General features: G+C 37.3%; 1 protein-coding gene across 4 annotated transcripts in view; it reads right to left on the bottom strand.

Annotated features, from left to right (window-relative positions):
• Positions 1 to 1,260: 1,260 nt before the first annotated feature.
• The window catches only part of LOC117405284 (protein Shroom2-like), a 78,574-nt gene continuing 62,019 nt past the window's right edge, over positions 1,261 to 17,815 (bottom strand). For all 4 annotated transcript variants that reach the window (XM_034008223.3, XM_034008225.3, XM_034008226.3 and 1 more), the window contains 5 exons: positions 6,965 to 7,729; positions 5,652 to 6,203; positions 4,942 to 5,107; positions 3,466 to 3,738; positions 1,261 to 2,126 (listed from right to left, as the gene is read on the bottom strand). In XM_034008223.3, the coding sequence (XP_033864114.3) occupies positions 1,839 to 2,126; positions 3,466 to 3,738; positions 4,942 to 5,107; positions 5,652 to 6,203; positions 6,965 to 7,729 (2,044 nt within the window). In that variant the 3' untranslated portion in view covers positions 1,261 to 1,838. The remainder of the gene's footprint in view (positions 2,127 to 3,465; positions 3,739 to 4,941; positions 5,108 to 5,651; positions 6,204 to 6,964; positions 7,730 to 17,815) is intronic.

Below are 17,815 nucleotides of genomic sequence, written 5' to 3'. Positions count from 1 at the left end.
CAGATAGTTACACAGACCCTGGTTAGCTACGGTGACATCTGGTAGATTCGTGCTAATTGGAGCCTGTGGAACCAGCTTTAACTTGTTTGTGGAGTCTTTTCCTTACTGGGCATACAAACAAACATTACTCCATCAGGCTGGGTACTCAAACAATGCTGATCTACCAGATCTCTAGAGCTACAGTATGGGACAAATCTTGCTATATACACATTATTTAGAAGTTAAATAATTATTCACATTTCATATAAACTCTTCATTAAATCCGCCATTTAAAAAAACACAACAACTAAAAACATATCAGATACATTACACCAGCCCCTATGGGATGATCATCTCAACGTGGGTTACAAGTTGTACCATACAGGTATCATTAGGTACCAAAGCACTGATGATGGTTATCTTGAGATTGTTCTGAATACCCCTTTAGTGAACACCTGGACGGCATAAACCACCTCTCTGGTGTTTACCTAACAGGTACACTGTACTTTGTCATAAACCTAATTATTAAAATCATCATTCCCATTGGTTGTAATGTTGAGTATAGAAAACGTCAAAGTAGAGTTTTAATTTATATCCAGACTCCACCTTAAGCCTGATCCCACAACTGGATAGCCCACTTGTTTCTATTGCACAGCTGACTGGGTTTTCTTGTGTTGTGGAAAATAATTTGTCCCTTCAGTACTGAGAATAAGGACCTTGTTGAAGTAATGAAAGCTATGTAGATTCTGGAGACTTGGGATGGTTTAAACCTTGCCACTCATGCTTTTGCATCCATTCTACTGAATGGATTATCTTAAAACGATGCAGGACATCAAGCATTGAAACTCACACACTTTTCCATAATCCTTTTTGTTTAAGGGAGATCTCACTAAAGTGCAGCCTCAGTATTAAGAAGTCTTGAAAGACAACCCCCCCACCCCACCCACCCCCACCCACACCTGTAAGACAAGCCCAGCTGATCTCTACACAATCCCTTTATACTATATCTACTGTTAGCAAAAGCTTAAATAGTAAAAGCATTTTAAGTCTTAGAAAGCCAGACGTTTTCCCTGGCAGTAACCAACAACGACGAAACAGGACTAAAAGGACACGAATGCAAGTGACACTGTCCAAATCAGCACCATGTTTTGTGTTAGATGTTACATTGATACAATACATGTGCTATTTTCCTAAATAGTGACACTAAGGAGCCTTGTGATTTTCTCTACACCAACAGCAACGTGTGGTCATAGTGATATGATGTGTATGTATGTTACAGGAGAGATACTCATTTAAATATCACACCTAAGCAGAATAATGAATTTTACACAATATGTAACATTTCAATTACTGTTAGATGCATCAGGGTCTTCTGATATTTATATTACTCTGACTCAAGAGTAGTACTGCTCTTTCCTCAAGTTCCACTAATCACTTCAAATTCTAAAATAAGTTACGAGAACAAACAATTCCTTGCTTTAAAACTGCATTGTGAAAAAGAAAAGGGTGGGTGATCATTTTTTTTTTCTTTTTAAAAGTAGGAGTTTGCAACATACAAACCAAAAAAAAAGCAAATGTTTATCATATGTATCAGGTACTCATTTGTTCTTATATTCACACTAACTTTTAAAAACAGACAATTTTTACGAGAGTAAAGAAAACAAAAAGTTCATGTGTTGTGGAAAAAAAAAGTCATGGTTTCAAGCAATACAATAATAAAGAAATCTTAAACAATACACTGCAAACTAAAGATGTGTGCTGTGTTTATCTTTTGTTCTTTTTTAATTCTGTTGCTTGTGTCCCCCTAGTAGATTAAAAACGTTTCACACCACAGTCTGTTGGGGAAGACAATCTCATTCTCAAAAGGTGATCCGGTGTTCCAGCTGTCGGCTCTCCAGGGGAAGACTGTCCGTCAGACCCTTCAGCTGCTCTTCCCCCAGTTTGATTTTATCCTCCAGTTTGCGCTGCTCGATGATGAGGGCTGACTTCATTTTGACAAAGTGCTCGTAGTCGGCCAGGTTTTCCTCGTTCAGGTAGCTGGCCAGGATGTCAAAGACCACTCGCTCCCTTCTGTCCAAGTTTTCTTTCAGCTCCTTCGCGTCCTCGTGCTGCCTGATGAGTAGCTTCCTTTTGTCTGTCAGTGTGCGCTGAGGGAGAAAAGAGAACAGACGTAATTATACACACAGAAACAATGAATGGGTGTCGTCAACCTGAGGAACATTAGTGTTTCGGCTGGCCAAGTGTAATCATTTGGATATTGGAGTTTACAGTTCCTCCTATCTGTGCAAGTTTTAATGTAATGAGCTCAGTGGTGGCTAGTCCAGTGCAGCTACGGTAGTATACTCAGGTTGACGGAGATGGTGCTCCGTTGGGTATGAACCTGCTGTTTTTGAGCGCTTTATAAAGAAAAGTGAGTGCCAACATTTAAAAAAAAAAACTTCCCCAGTCTCACAGTTCATGAATTTTGTTTAAAACAAAAGCAAAAAAACAAACAAAAAAAATCAATGAATTAACAGACTGAAAATAATTGATAGTAATGAATGTATCTCTTGTTGGCTTTGGTTTAGCACCCCTGGATTCAGGGTGATCACTCATTCATAATTATATATTTTGCATTGGCTCTAGGTGACAGTTTACTACAAATGAATGCAAATATTTTCCACATCATAAGAGGATTATGAAAATGATGCAGTGATGCAACAGTAGAAAACATAAAACACATAAACAATCAGGGGGTATGCCTGGTCTCCAATTCGGTATGGTTTTATTATGTAGGCAAGTCATGGGTCAGCCACTTGTCTGCTCTACTCTTAAATATGATGGAGTACAATTTATTTCAGCAGATTATGTTTCTTTTTTCTGACACCACCTTAATCTGAAAGGATAAACATACAGCTGAGCTACCAGCACTTATGTTTGCTTATTCAGCTAACATCATTATAGCCTTTCCTTTAACTACAGGGCAGCAGTGTGGAGTCGTGGTTAGGGCTCTGGACTCTTGACCGGAGGGTTGTGGGTTCAATCCACAGTGGGGAACACTGCTGCTGTACCCTTGAGCAAGGTACTTTACCTAGATTGCTCCAGTAAAAACCCAACTGAATAAATGGGTAATTGTATGTAAAAAATAATGTGTAAAAAATAAATGTAATTGTATGTAAAAATAATGTGATATCTTGTAACAATTGTAAGTCGTCCTGGATAAGGGCGTCTGCTAAGAAATAAATAATAATAATCATAATAATAATAATAATAATACTGTTTCTATTAATTTGTATATGCATCATTATAGTCTGAGCAATTCAAATGCTATCTTTAAACTGTTTTGTCATGCATCTTCTGGGAGAGCCATGTTCTATTGAACTCAAGGTCCTGGGGACCTGCATTTGATTTTATTAGCAATTGTGAAGGAGTGGATGACAAGCACTCGAAGGTTTACAGTAATGGGTGAGTGAATTTCCCACAGTGATAACTGTTTATGAGACTCACCTTTTCCTCTGTGGAGGCAGTCTCGTCCAGGTTGTTTAAAGCGTTCTCCACTCGAGCCAGGCGCCCGGACAGGGACAGCAGCAGGCTGACCACCTTGTCCAGGTCTCCAATGAACATCCTGAACTTGTCAAATTCATTGGGCTTGCACACTTGCTTCACAATCTCCTCCACCTCTTCTCCCAGGGCAATGTTGGCCTGGATGTCTTCCTGCAAGCTCTCCCGGGCTTCACGCAGCACCTGCAGCTTCCTGCTTATGCTGTCAATCAGCTCTTGCTGTGGACAACAGAAAAATGTGTTAATTCGTACATTTAGTATTTACAGTATTTAGTTCTAACTTCTAAGTCATTGGTGGCAGATGTACTTAACAGACAGTGTGATTTGTTTGCTGTAAAACAGTGCCCTCTGCTGTATAATATTGGTCATTGTTTCTTTTTTTTTAGATGTTTGCTGCAACTGCTAATTACATGTCTGGTAACAGCTGTTATTAGATGATTCCAGGTGTGGAAATAATACTTATTTTATTTCATGTGGATTGAGATGTAATCTAAATGAGTTCAGCTAAGGAAACTTTAAATCCTCATCAGGTCACAACTTAAGAGCTTTAGATTCATCTCACTAAGTTATCAATTTTTGTGACTTGCAAAAATCTATAGAGTATACTTAAATTTCATGGATCACTGTAGTTATTCTGCGAATTACAGCCACCCTCGAGTGGAAACAAAACAGAGAGCATTCTGCTTATAATAAAAATCCAGTGAATGGAAAATAAACCTACATTTAAAACAGCTGAACAAAGGGAATTACTTTCTTTTCAAATCAAACAGTCCATTACTGTGATTAGTTTAAACAAATTCATCAAATGAAGTTTAGACGGAAGAGAGGTAGGTAAAGTTTTTCAACACTAGATTTCAATACTTGGCATAATGTAAATTGAAAAACTCCAGTATGTACAAAGGTAGACCTCTTCAAGATGTGTGAGTGTGTTTGCAGGATTTGATTTACTTATTTAAAAAAAAAAAAAAAATTTACCCAATTTTCTATCCAATTTGAAATGCCCAAATTGAATATGGCCTCACAGTTGCAACCCACTTGCCAAGAACTTGGCACGCTCGCATGACTCTGCACTCCAAGCGACAGTGCTTGTACAGGTAAGCCACCAGAGACCCATGTCAAAGAGAGAATTTTGAAGATGTTCCCGGATTTAAATGTGTTTTTCAAAGGTTGCACAGTTCCAAATATACTGTGCACAAATGATGCTGGGAGACTTGCTGTAATAAAATTTAGCCACAAATGGTAAAACTGATAGAGAAATATTGCTGATAAACAACTCATATGGAGTTGATATGAATATATGAAGACTGTGCTGCTGGCTCCCATTTTGTATTGTGTGTGTGATGACGTGCAGATCTAGAGGCGCTGATGTTTCAATGGTTTTCAACGCAAGGGTGAACACAAACGAAAGGACGCATTCCTTACCTTCTTCTCTGAGAGGTCGTGGTCCAGCTCGTCTTCAGAGCCCTCCTCTTCCTCTACAATCTGCTCTTGCATATCCTTCATCTTGATCAGCAGCTCTGCCTTCGGGGCTGACGTGTTGTAGTAGGAGGAGCTGGTTGCCAGGGAGGCTGCGCTCTCTTCGTTTTTCCTATGAAAAGCAAATACAATCTGTCTTATACGCACACCCTACACACATTATCTGTGTTGTTCATGACCTCAAATTTAATAGATACAAAAAAAAAAATCTGCTTGTTTGTTTTCTGCTCTATTATAAAAGTATAACCTCCTACTGCTGCAAACATGCCCTTCAGCTTACATATCGATATATAAGTGAGCATTTTTAAATGGAACAAAAAATGAGTGCCCCTACTGCTAAAACAACCTGTGGTAAATATAAACAAGACTGGACTGTCAACATCGTCTGTGTTCTGATAAGAGTACAGAATGATAAAACTATGAAAGAATGTAATAAACAGACATCTGTGCAGGACTGAACATGACTGCACAACATCTTAGCTTTAATAGTTGCAACACATTTTATAATTCATGGCTGAACTTCAATTGCATCATTTGTAACATTTAAAAAGCATGCAAAAATTGTGTAATTCAGTTTTCTTGGTCATGTAAGGTTTGTCTATCTCACTTTTCTCGGTGAATTATTACGGTTGCAAAAAAAACAAAAAAAAACTTACTTTTCTTCTACAGGTTTCGGAGAATTCTGTTTTGGAAGAATCTTCCTGCGTTGCTGGGCTTCCTCCAACAGCTGCTCGTCTTTGGGGAAAATGCCTTCCATGAGGTCCATGGTGGTCTTCATTTTAATATTGGGATCTAAGATGTCGGCCAGTGATCTGTCCTTTCCCACAATCTCTCTGGCCAGCTCCTCAGTCTTCAAGTCATCTACTGCCCTGTCATTAGCCTTCACTGCATTGTTAGCTGGAGAAAGTGAAACACCATCCTTTACCTCTGCCCAAAGAAGCTCATTTTGTGCCACGTCGCATGTCCTGTCTTGTTCCTCCTTCATCTGCTCCTCTTTCTGTCTTGTGTAAGCACAGAAAAGGGAGTAGGACTGCTCTTTAGTGCCCAGAGTCTTTATCTGGTCTTTCTCCTGCTGGTCGGGCACACTGATCGGTTCGATATTGTGGAGGAGGTACTGTCGGCTCTCCTTCTCGGAATGGCTTTCAGAATGAAGAATCTTGATAGGCACCATCTTGACAGTGGTATTGTTCTCCATCACTTTTTCGATTCTGTTACAAAATATGAAATTTAAGAGACATGTCAATTCAAACCATCAAAATAAGGCTGCAGGTTTTTATACCATATTTCTCATATGCGTGCTGTACTCATTTCCTATAGTCCTCAATTCCTTTAAGACACCCCTGATCCTCGAAGTGTGGACAAAGCTGCCTTACACCCCGGGTCTTTAACAATGTTCTAAATCAATTGTACATCCATTCAGGTCCTAAAGTTGATACTTACTGCACTGTACATATAAAAGCTGGACTGAAAATGCCCACTGCAAAGTGTCACTAATAAATTACTTACTGTACTGTGTTATAAGAGTCATTTGTCTTAAAATAAGGCAAAGGCTAACTTGGAAATAAAAAGTATAGACTTACAGAATAAAAGTTTTATACAACTTTAAGAAGAGTAAGTAGCGGGGTTCCAAAAAATATTGCGTTACACGTCCCCACGTGCTGCTACAACTGTTTAAATAATGTACCTGTAATTTTTCTTTTCATTGTTAACATCCTGACAGCTTTTCACACTTATAACTTCTGTCTGTTCAAACATTTTAAAAAGAAGGTTATAAATAAGATAATCTTTGGTATACCAGGCATCGCTATTGAAGCAGAACTTCTATTATATTATTATTTCTAAGCCAGTTGTATGTCATGTTGACCCAGGATGTTTTATCATGCAGGCAGCTGTCATATACTGCAATTGTGTGTCCTGTAGCTATATATCAGATGCTGAACATCAAGAATGTATCATACAAATATAATACCTTGATGGAGCTTCATTTTTTATGGAGACAGGTGGTTTATCAGTAAGTCTCTGTGGGGCGAACTGTGGAGAAGGTGATCTAGGAACATCAACAGAAGGCTTAAGAAGACAGGGATACTTGGAGGAGGTGGTGGTGTGTTGCACAACGTTAGGTTTTTCTACAGTTCTGTGCTCATTCGCCAGCACCTTTCCGTGCTGGTTATCCCCTGACTGACTGGCAGCAGGGGCAGGCTCTGCTGCAGTGGAAGTGGTGTTCAAGGCTGGGGCAGGTATGGTGCTCAGAGGCCCCTCTATGCTGGGGGAGCAAAGCCCAACAGCCCTTTGTGAACTGAGCAGCGATTCTGAAGAGTCTATCAAGGAGGATGGGATGTCTTGACGTTTGTATTTATCCAGCTTAGGCAGAGGAGGCCTCTGAGGCACAGGCCCCTTCTTCTTATTGTAGGGCGCTGCAGTTATATTGGTAGACTGACTTTCCAGTCCTGTGCTTTGAGATCTGATGTGATTATTATTCAGGGTATGGCTCTCTAAGTAAGTGGGAACAGCCTTGTTAAAATCTCTGTTCTTGAATTCAGTTTCCCCTTCTTGAATTATGTAGCCGTAGTCACTGGGCAGCGTAACAGCTCTCTCTCGGTTTTCTGCAGATGGGCGCAGCAGCTGTTCTGGCTGAGTCTGCCTGCTGGTTGATCTGCGCTTGTCCTCTGTGCGTTGGTCATTCACAGGTAGCTTTTCGTCCGATTTACATTCCTTGTGTCCTCCATCAGAAAGTCTAAAACAGAACCGAAAATATGTTAGTTATCCGTTATGCAATATTGGGCCCTATTCTCCATGTGCTTTAATGGTAAGGCATGGCTTACATATAGTAAGATGATATAATGATGCTTGAACCACGCGTTCTGTAATTAGGGTTACATTGTCCTTTACTCTACAAAAACATTATATTTTAATACTGTGGGAAATCCAGCCCATTACTACAAATTCATAATATCTGAAGAAGTTATACATTTTATGCTGTTACACCTAAACCTTACACATGCCTAAATGTATCCACAAGAGTACACTGCTGTTTATAAAAAAAACCTTCAAAATTTTCTAGAAGCAGACAACACATTTTTCTTTTCAAAAGGACTGTTATTATATCTGAAATAAACAATCACGTAGTTACTAGTTTTATTACGGTATTTGTCATTTCATTTTTATAATTCCCATATGAAATGACTGGTTGTGCAATTGAAAAGGATATTAAGCTTGCACATGTTATTTTAAAGTCTGTAAAATAACACTGATGAGCCTACAACGTGGCATAAGAAAATATCACAACTGATGACAATTAGCTGGACGGTCGACACGTGAAATAAACTGATCAGCTGTAAGATAAAATTATTACTATTATTTGTTTATTTAGCAGATGAAATAAAAATTCCAGTAAGAAGGACAGTGAGTGAGAAGGAAAAGAAAGGATGAAAGTGGTGAAAAAGTACCTGTCAGGCACAGAAAGCCAGCAAGTTTGCTTTGTGCTGTAAGCAGGCTGAAGATAAACAGTACAACCAGGAGAGAGGCTTGAAAGAAAACAGAAAGGTAACTAAGGAAAGTCAGCAAATCTCTTAAACAAGTACTGTATACCATAAGGTAATTGAACAGTTTTTTCCCATGCTTATGCAGTACAACTATACATTTCCCCATGACCTTTACCATGCTTTACCATAAGAGGACAGTATGTGCTTTACCATGTTTTCACTTTGCTTTTATTAAGCTTTACTACACTTTGCAATGCCTTTACCATGGGATATCATTGTACAGTTTTGTAAGTGAACTGCAGTATATTCTTAGTGTTCCCAATTGAGGTTCCCCTACAGGGTTTTTGAAACCCTCTGGTCCTACATGTTTATTGTAGGTGCTTATTAGGCACTTCCCAGGCCAGGTGCTGCCAAAGCCTGAACCAAGGACATCGTACCAAATAAAGTGTATCCTTTTCAATTAACCCAAACCACACTGTTTCTACTGGTGAAGCCTTTTCATTCCGGTTTAATTCCTAAAAACAATCTTTTTTATTGCTTTGGTGAAGCAGCTTTATTATGGAAGGCATAATAAGCAAATGTAACAGCAAAGTTAAAAAAAAAAACTATAATGGAGACATCTTATGTTTAGGTTTCAATATGAATGATTTATCAAAAATATACATTTCTGTAAGAGTAGGCAAAACATGTTTTCTTGACTGTTTGCATGAATATTTATGAAGTCAATGAGAATGAATGTTTACTGTACATGGATAAAAATATTATTGAGATGTGTTGAGATGTGTACTTGTTTATTGTATAAGGTATTTATTTATTTTTGAATAACTGACAGCAGATTTTCAAAATTATATTGTGTCATGTGTAAGTGGGTGCAGATTGTATTGCAGCAGAGCACAGGCTTGAGAATTTTATTATGTCGGTATTAGAAAATACTATCAGTTCCAGCAATACATTGAAACATTATTCTTAAAAGGAGTGGTAACCAAGAATTTAAAATGAATTTTCTTACTTCACATTAGCACTAGCTATATGATCACTGGTCTCCTTTTTGTGTTGACATTTTCGATTCTTTGCCTGTAATTTATAGTTTAATTTGCAATATGCGTCCTGGTTCTTAATGACTTCATGTTTTGCAGTTCAAACTCAAGCCGCTGGTTAGTTCTCTTGAAAAATATAAAGACACAGGACCAATGATGGAAAAGTAAAATAAAGTGTTACTAAAATAACGTATGGCATAATCATATAATGAAAATAAAACATATTACAGAAACTGAAAGGAGTTTCATATAGTTTCATCCTTTATTGCTTTCTCCAGTCACATCTCACTAGTAAGTGAGTATTACGAAGGTATTTGCTAACAGTGTAGGATGTCAGTGTGTCATTCAGTACAAGAGAGGTAAAGCACAATTACTGTTCACAGTAATGTGGGGATCAAGCATGATTAAAATGGAAAAGGAGTGAGTAGTGGGAAGGTCTTCGTCTAAGATCATGCCCTGAATAATTTGAGCAACCTGGTTTACAGTTGGCATCATCCTTCTGCAGTCTCTGAATTTAGCTTTTGTTGAGAAAAACAAGCTCTGTTCCACCACCATGCCAAATAATCAGTGAAGATATACAGGTTGTCCTTTTCTAGTTGTACTGCATTTACCATGGCAGAAACAATCTTCTTCGAATTGGGGAGGGGCAGAAATAAATAACAGAACTTAAAGAAGAGTCAACACACTTGAACAATAGTGTGTGCCAGAGGCTGGGGCATTTTACAGTTTGTGAGCATCAATACATAGGACATATTTCCACATTTCATAAATAGGTGCTATTCAGAAATATTGACCAAGTAAAATAAAACCAGTGGTAAAACATCAGGAAAATGTCCTTGACCCTCTATGGTATATTCTGTTTAAACATACTGTACATGTCAGAAACTATTTCAAGAGGCTTGACAGTGTCATTGAGTCAAGCCTTGTCTACTGGTTTGGAAGTAAAAGTGGTTTTGTCTATTTGCTTCTTACTAGTCATCAGACCTTTAATAATTATACATATAGGTTACTGTGGCAAAGCGCCCCGCCCCTGTGTGCATTTGTGTTATGTGTTGTATGTTGCGTGTGTAAATGTTGGTGTATAGATTGGTACACGGGATATAAACGGGTCTGTGTTTCACGTGTATTTAAAGTGTAGATTTGTATTTAGGCACGAGGAGAGCACAAATCACTTCACGTGCTGGTTAAATGTAATATGTGAGCACGGGGTTGCACAGAATTAATTCACGTGCTGGGATTCAAGTGAATAATTAATTAGTAATTGAATCCCAGCACAATAGTATATATAGACGCACATTTCTTGCACTCAGGGTTAGGTGTTCGGGAGTGGAGAACGGGTGTGGAGAAGGAGAGTTAAAATAAGAGAAAAGATCGTAAATATAATAGTTGTTTGTACTCACCGTGTTTGTTTGTCTCCGCGCACCGTTTGTTAAGTGTTTAGTCCGTTTTGTTTATATGTTTCTTTTGGCTACCAGTGCCGTGTCCTGTTTTTGTGCTGTTTGAAACCTTTTATTTTGTTAATAAACGCTGAGTGCAGCCATTGCACTCAGCTCATCACAACCATTGTCTGTGTCTGTGAAGTCCTGCTTCTGGCCTGAGTCCTGGAGGCGCTGTCGATCCCACGCAGGACACCACGTGTCACAAAGACGGCCGGAGTGGGTGGCGTCAGACCAGAAGCAGGAATTCACAGACACAGACAATGGTTGTGATGAGCTGAGTGCAATGGCTGCACTCAGCGTTTATTAACAAAATAAAAGGTTTCAAACAGCACAAAAACAGGACACGGCACTGGTAGCCAAAAGAAACATATAAACAAAACGGACTAAACACTTAACAAACGGTGCGCGGAGACAAACAAACACGGTGAGTACAAACAACTATTATATTTACGATCTTTTCTCTTATTTTAACTCTCCTTCTCCACACCCGTTCTCCACTCCCGAACACCTAACCACGAGTGCATGCTACGTGTCTCTGTATATACTATTGTGCTGGGATTCAATTACTAATTAATTATTCACTTGAATCCCAGCACGTGAATTAATTCTGTGCAACCCCGTGCTCACATATTACATTTAACCAGCACGTGAAGTGATTTGTGCTCTCCTCGTGCCTAAATACAAATCTACACTTTAAATACACGTGAAACACAGACCCGTTTATATCCCGTGTACCAATGACTATACACCAACATTTACACACGCAACATACAACACATAACACAAATGCACACAGGGGCGGGGCGCTTTGCCACAGTTACACATTTAAAAAAAAATATACTGTAGTAAATACACACATCATAGAGGGTCAAGGGACCATTACTCAGGGAGAACAATTGTCTTAGAAAGGACAGGATTAGTTCTCATGCAGCATGCTAAGAAGATCTTACTGTTCAAAGAGAAGAGAGAAAGAAAACTCCAAGCACCAAAGGTGCCCAATGACAAAAACCTGCAAAGAAGATAGATCATTAAATCTAAGTTTGAATTCTTTACAGTAATTCCCTGCATCACATTTAAAATTATACTGGCCCCTATCCTAAACAGGGGGCCTTCAAGAGGTAAAGATCTGGAGATGCCAGCCTTCTGAAGTCCCATATTTAACCCTTTATTGATATTTGGACCACATAGTAACATCTCACTCTGTGTAATTCAGCAGGCACAGCAAATCCCTTTAATGTTACACAGAAGAACATGCTGGGATTGACAAAAAGGTCATTCCATTCAGGCTCATCACCGGTTTCCAGTATACAAGACCTCTCCAACTACTAAATCACAATTGAAATGCTTAAAGTAGCTCCTCTGTACCACAGTGATCACAACCGCTTAACGTATACCAGTCCAGGGTAAACTAGAAACAGCCTACAGTGTGGAACCTAAACAAAGCAGCTTCAACGCAGTAGTTTTCCAGACATTTTACTGTTCAACAGCTCTACACATTATTTGGAAAGGGCTGCTTATTACACGTTTAACCTGATGTGACTGCTCACTAAAAGTGTAAAACATTTATGGTTTAAAATGACCAACGTTAAAAGCTTCTCAAAGTTATATTATTACATTTTTTGCCCTTTCTTAATGGAGCCAAAAAAGTATGAAAAAAAATATATACATTTAATTATGACAAATCCACTCTTTCTGTCAAATGACATTATCAATAAAGGGTATCAACAATACAGAACCTTACCACACCCACTACAGCCAAAAGCAGTTCAGATGGAACCTATAAATCATGCCAGGTTTTTTTTTTTTTGTAATGTGAATTGTACTGCTGATGTTTTTTTCCCCCAAAGCGGTTTTACTGTGTTTGGAATTTTCCAGTGGGAGGAAATTTGCTTCAGTTTCTAAGAGGTTTGGTCACTGAACATGGATCTTTCAGTTTACTAGAGCAGTGTTAACTGCGGGGAGAAATGTTGAGTTCATTGCCATTCTGTTGTCGAAGATGACAATTTTCTCTGGTATATCATTTGCAACTCTCAGATGAAAAGTGGCAGAAGAAGAGAACACACCAAATCACATTGAAATAGGCCGCACAAATATTAAGGTCATAAAGGGGTTCAGATTAATTTACAGTACAAGACATGCCCAGCTGACACTCCCCACATAAACAAAACATATGTGTGTACAGAGCATCTGTTCAACTGATTAATAGAGACATTTCATTTAAAATAGAGTGACAAGCACAGTACTCCAAGATCACATGCATCGTTTTTCTATTCATACAGACAAAGGCTTACTGGAAATTTAAACTACATAACAAACTACATATAAATATGCACTGTTCCTTCAGTTCAGTAAAGAAAGCCCAATGTGCCAATTTATGTGACAGAAAGATTAAAGACTGAAGCATTGATACTTTGCAACAGCAGTCCTTTCATGTCACACAGTGGTATATCTTATTCAAATACAGGTTTGTGTTTACTCCTACAGCCTAAACCAAGTGTCCTTTGCTGGAAATGTATTACAGCAGCACCAGTAGCAAACAGCAAATCCACCTGGGAAACTAACTTGACTATCATATCCACCTTTAAAATAAACATCTTGTGTCGCTGCACTACGTTTCAAATTTACAGGCTCTACGTGAAGCCTGTTCTTAATTAAACATTAAACATGTTATGTAAGGACACTACAGAAGCTGGGGAACAGTTTATCTTGAGTCATAACTAGTTAAATATTTTGTTTGATTATGTTTTTTCCAGCTGGCCTCTTTTTTTTATTCAGGTGTAGGATTCAATATTACCCCTGATAATTTGAGGTTAAAAAAAAAAAAAAGTAAATTAAACGTGTTACAATAATCTCTAAATCTGCACATGTTATCTCTCTAGATCAGGATTAAAAGACCAGTATGGGGGTGACGGTGGGACTGGGGGTGACAGGGGGACAGATATAAGACATGTTACCTCTGAGCTGCCAGTTCATCTTTAATGCAGCTGAATTTATACCAACAGAACTTACTGTTAACATTCAATGCAATACACTTACTGGAGCTGCAAAGAGCTGTTTTCTTGTGCACCAGTCACAAATGTCTCATAAATATAGTAGTAAATACAATTTACAATAATCTGTAACACTTCATATTTATTACAATATACTACATATACAAGTCTGAAACAATACTGCCTTAGAGCTAAACTTTTTATTAATGTGTTTAATGTTAAATATTGAGAAACATAAATCATACAGATTATTTTATCTGAAAATTTGAAAAATACCAACTATAGTAGTCTAAAGCTGGTGGTTTGAAATGTGTTATATGTATATATTTTTAGGAAAGGCAACAGATAAGCTATAGACATGAATAGACTATTTAAAAAAAAAAAAACCTGGCAACAGGACAACTTTTATGTTCACCGATTCTTCAGAGCTACAGTACAGTACATAACCTAAAAAATGTATGAAAAAAATGTCATATAACTAGTGAAATCAGGAGACTTAAGAGTTTCTAGTGGCATTGTCAGGTACATAAGGTCTAATAGCATTTAACTTATTGCATATTGCAAGTATGACATAACAGATATCCTTTGGGCTGTCCCATCATTGCATGGAACTAGATTTGCTTCTAGTTCAAACGAGATCTCTGAACCTCCCCATTCTAGTTACAAAAATCTGTAGTAAAAGACTGGAACAACATACCTGGTAGAACTTCAATAAAACAGGACTGAAGTAAAAGACAGCAATAAGTCCTCCTGTCTGCACAATCTGAATGTTATGAGAGCCAGTATCACTCCCAGGAAAGGCATGTTAACCACAGTTTGCTAGTGTTCCTCATTAAATATGGATGTATTGCTATCATCACACCGTGCTGCCTTCTCCTTTCATTGAGACACAGAATCGCAGCGCTCCACCCTAATGTCTTTGTGCACGCCTAGAGCAGAAGCCTGCAAAATGTATCAGATAACTGATGTTTCTAACAGCTCTCCATGGCATAACTGTCAGTGCCTTCAACAGCTGTGAGTTTGTATTTATTTATTTATTTTGTATCCTCCCAAGGGAATATGATACATTCTCTTGTATCTGTAAATAATGTGCTAGAAAAGGCTATAAAATCAAACTTGAGCACAGATAACTGAAGACTTTAATACTTTTATATACTCTGTGTATGTGTGTGTATATATATTTCGCTGTTGTTGTTGTTAATGTAATGTTGTTCTTGTATTGATTCAGGGCGATGCAAGGGTTCAACTAATGGAGGTTTTATTTATTTTCTCAATCATAACACAGCGAGTTTACACAAAACAAAAGTATATGCAAGGAGTATTATAACTTATTCCAAAACAAAACTTTAAAAGGTGCAGTCCTCCAAATCCGATATTTAAACGTAAATATATCAGTCTTACATTAACATGGCATCCAAGCAAAGCATTGGGAGTAATGCGTTTCTCATACTGATTTCATTTTGTACTTTGCACCTTGCACATTTTGGAATGCGTCTGCTTTTTCTTAGTAAATCTACTTCATTAAAATAAAAAATAAATGTTTACGGTCTGTTTTCTGGGGTACACTGCTCACAATATTTGTTTATTTATTTTTAAATAAAGGCTAGTAATTTGATCTTTTTTGGTAAGAAACTGTATCTGCTCAGTAACTGTAGATTAAGCATTCTGAATTGGAAGCCACACAGTTGTTATTATTATTATTATTATTATTATTATTATTATTATTATTATTATTAATGGATAATTAAAGAGTTATCGCTGACATAAACCCAACAGGATGTTGTTTTCTTTCCGATTTAGTTCCTGAGAAGAATAGTCGCCGCAGTTATTGTTATTGAGGTGTACTTGCCACTAATGCAAAGTTTGTTTTAAAGTTGTCTCTATTATGCCGGTGTTACAGGCTAATTCTCACCCTGGGTGAGTTCTGTCCTAGGCTAATCCTCACCCTGTCAGGCCAATTCTCATGCCCAGGGCTGTGAAGGTTTTTTGAGATATTAGCAACCAGAAAGTCGATGGACACCAAGGACTACTTAGAAGTAATGTTTTGTTAAGGGAAAAAAAAAAAAAAAAAAAAAGTAACAATTTGATTATTTGAGGTTTGGAGTTTTGTAACTGTTTTACAGATAGTTAGAATGTAGTTTTCAAAGAACAGTTTAACCTACAGCTATGGCCCAAACTTTTGTATCACCTAGAATTTTAGAATGACAAAATAAAAAATAAACTATATAAACATAATTTAGATATCGGAAGTTATAATAGTAGTACAGTATATCATGTTAGCTTTCGAAATGTCACATTTTTCCATTTATCTTTAGTTTTTTGCGGTATGTAATTCAATATGTTAATGTAGCAATATGCAGCAGGTTTCATATGATGCAAAATCTGTTAATTCACAGGGTGATGCAAAACCTTTGGCCAGCTATATGTACATTTTTATAAAGAAATTATATTAAAAAAAAAATGTAAAAAATGCCATTATCTTCCAACCAAAAGTAGAATTTGTTGCCACACCACAAACGTATTAAGTAGGTATATAATAGTACAGAATATGACAGAAACCAAAATGATTTAAAACAGCATTTCTAAGGGGGTACATTGTGCCAGCTTTAATGAACAGCAGCTGTAAAACCCACACAACATCAAGCCCTGCCCGCCTTTCCCCTCTGCTGAATTCTAGGGTTAATGGGAGTGCAAGAACTTCAGAGCACACATTTGTTTCAGGACCTTGGAAACCAGTTAACCACATGCATAATTTAACTGCAGACGAGGACAAAAAAGGCTTTTTCTGCTTGTAACAAGGCATTCTTCAGTGTCAGTTTATTAGAACTGAATCCAATATTCAGTTATTGCATCAACCAATTTAAAATAGACAACATCTTGTATTAAACATTTGATATTCTAGCAGGTGTCAATTTGCAGTATTCACAGTAAACCCTTTTTTTTTTTTTTTTTTTTTTTTTTAAGTGAACAAAAACAAAGCATGACCGGGGGACAAATGTAAGGCTATTGATATGGCCAGTGGTTAAAACAACGTGGCAGCTATTTTCAGTGGACATCACCGGTAACAGAACTCGACAGAAAGAATCAAAGAATACAGCTGTGTACCAAACATTATGACAATAAATTCAAAAGTAATGCATCTATACCCATAAGAACTTAAATCAGAAGACAGAAACTATGAAGACACCATATAAATGGTTAAGCTGATTAAAAGAAAGTTTAATAAGAATAAGGATACTACAGCTACTTACTGTATTTTATCAATGGCAAGTTCTAATGGTATCCATGCCAGCCTCATAATGAGTCTTGTGTGCAGAGCAACAACGGACAGTACAAATAAAAGTTAAAACACTGAATAAGTGATGCTATGTTTCTGCATCAAGGTTACGCTTTTGATACCTACATTATATATTTACACTTAAAATCATAAAACATTTTCTAAAAATAACCTTTTTTTTTTTTTTTTTTTTTTTTTTTTTTAATGATTTTAGTACCTAATTTTTTATTTTATTTTATTTTTTTAAAGAAAAATAATTTTGGGTTAATGACATCCCAGTGATTTTAAATATATTTAGTTACCAGGGATTTTCTGAGCCCAAATAATGAAAGAGTTCATTTTGGTGTTATAACCTAAAGACTACCACAGCTTTAAATAATCAATGTTGATTATTATTATTATTATTATTATTATTTATTTCTTAGCTGACGCCCTTATCCAGGGCGACTTACAATTGTTACAAGATAGCTCATTATTTTTACATACAATTACCCATTTATACAGTTTTTTTTTTTTTTTTTACTGGAGCAATCTAGGTAAAGTACCTTGCTCAAGGGTACAGCAGCAGTGTCCCCGACCGGGGATTGATCCCACG

The sequence above is a fragment of the Acipenser ruthenus genome, chromosome 9 (assembly GCF_902713425.1).
Source record: "Acipenser ruthenus chromosome 9, fAciRut3.2 maternal haplotype, whole genome shotgun sequence".
NCBI lineage: Eukaryota > Metazoa > Chordata > Actinopteri > Acipenseriformes > Acipenseridae > Acipenser > Acipenser ruthenus.
This window is presented reverse-complemented; position numbering and strand designations above follow the sequence as displayed.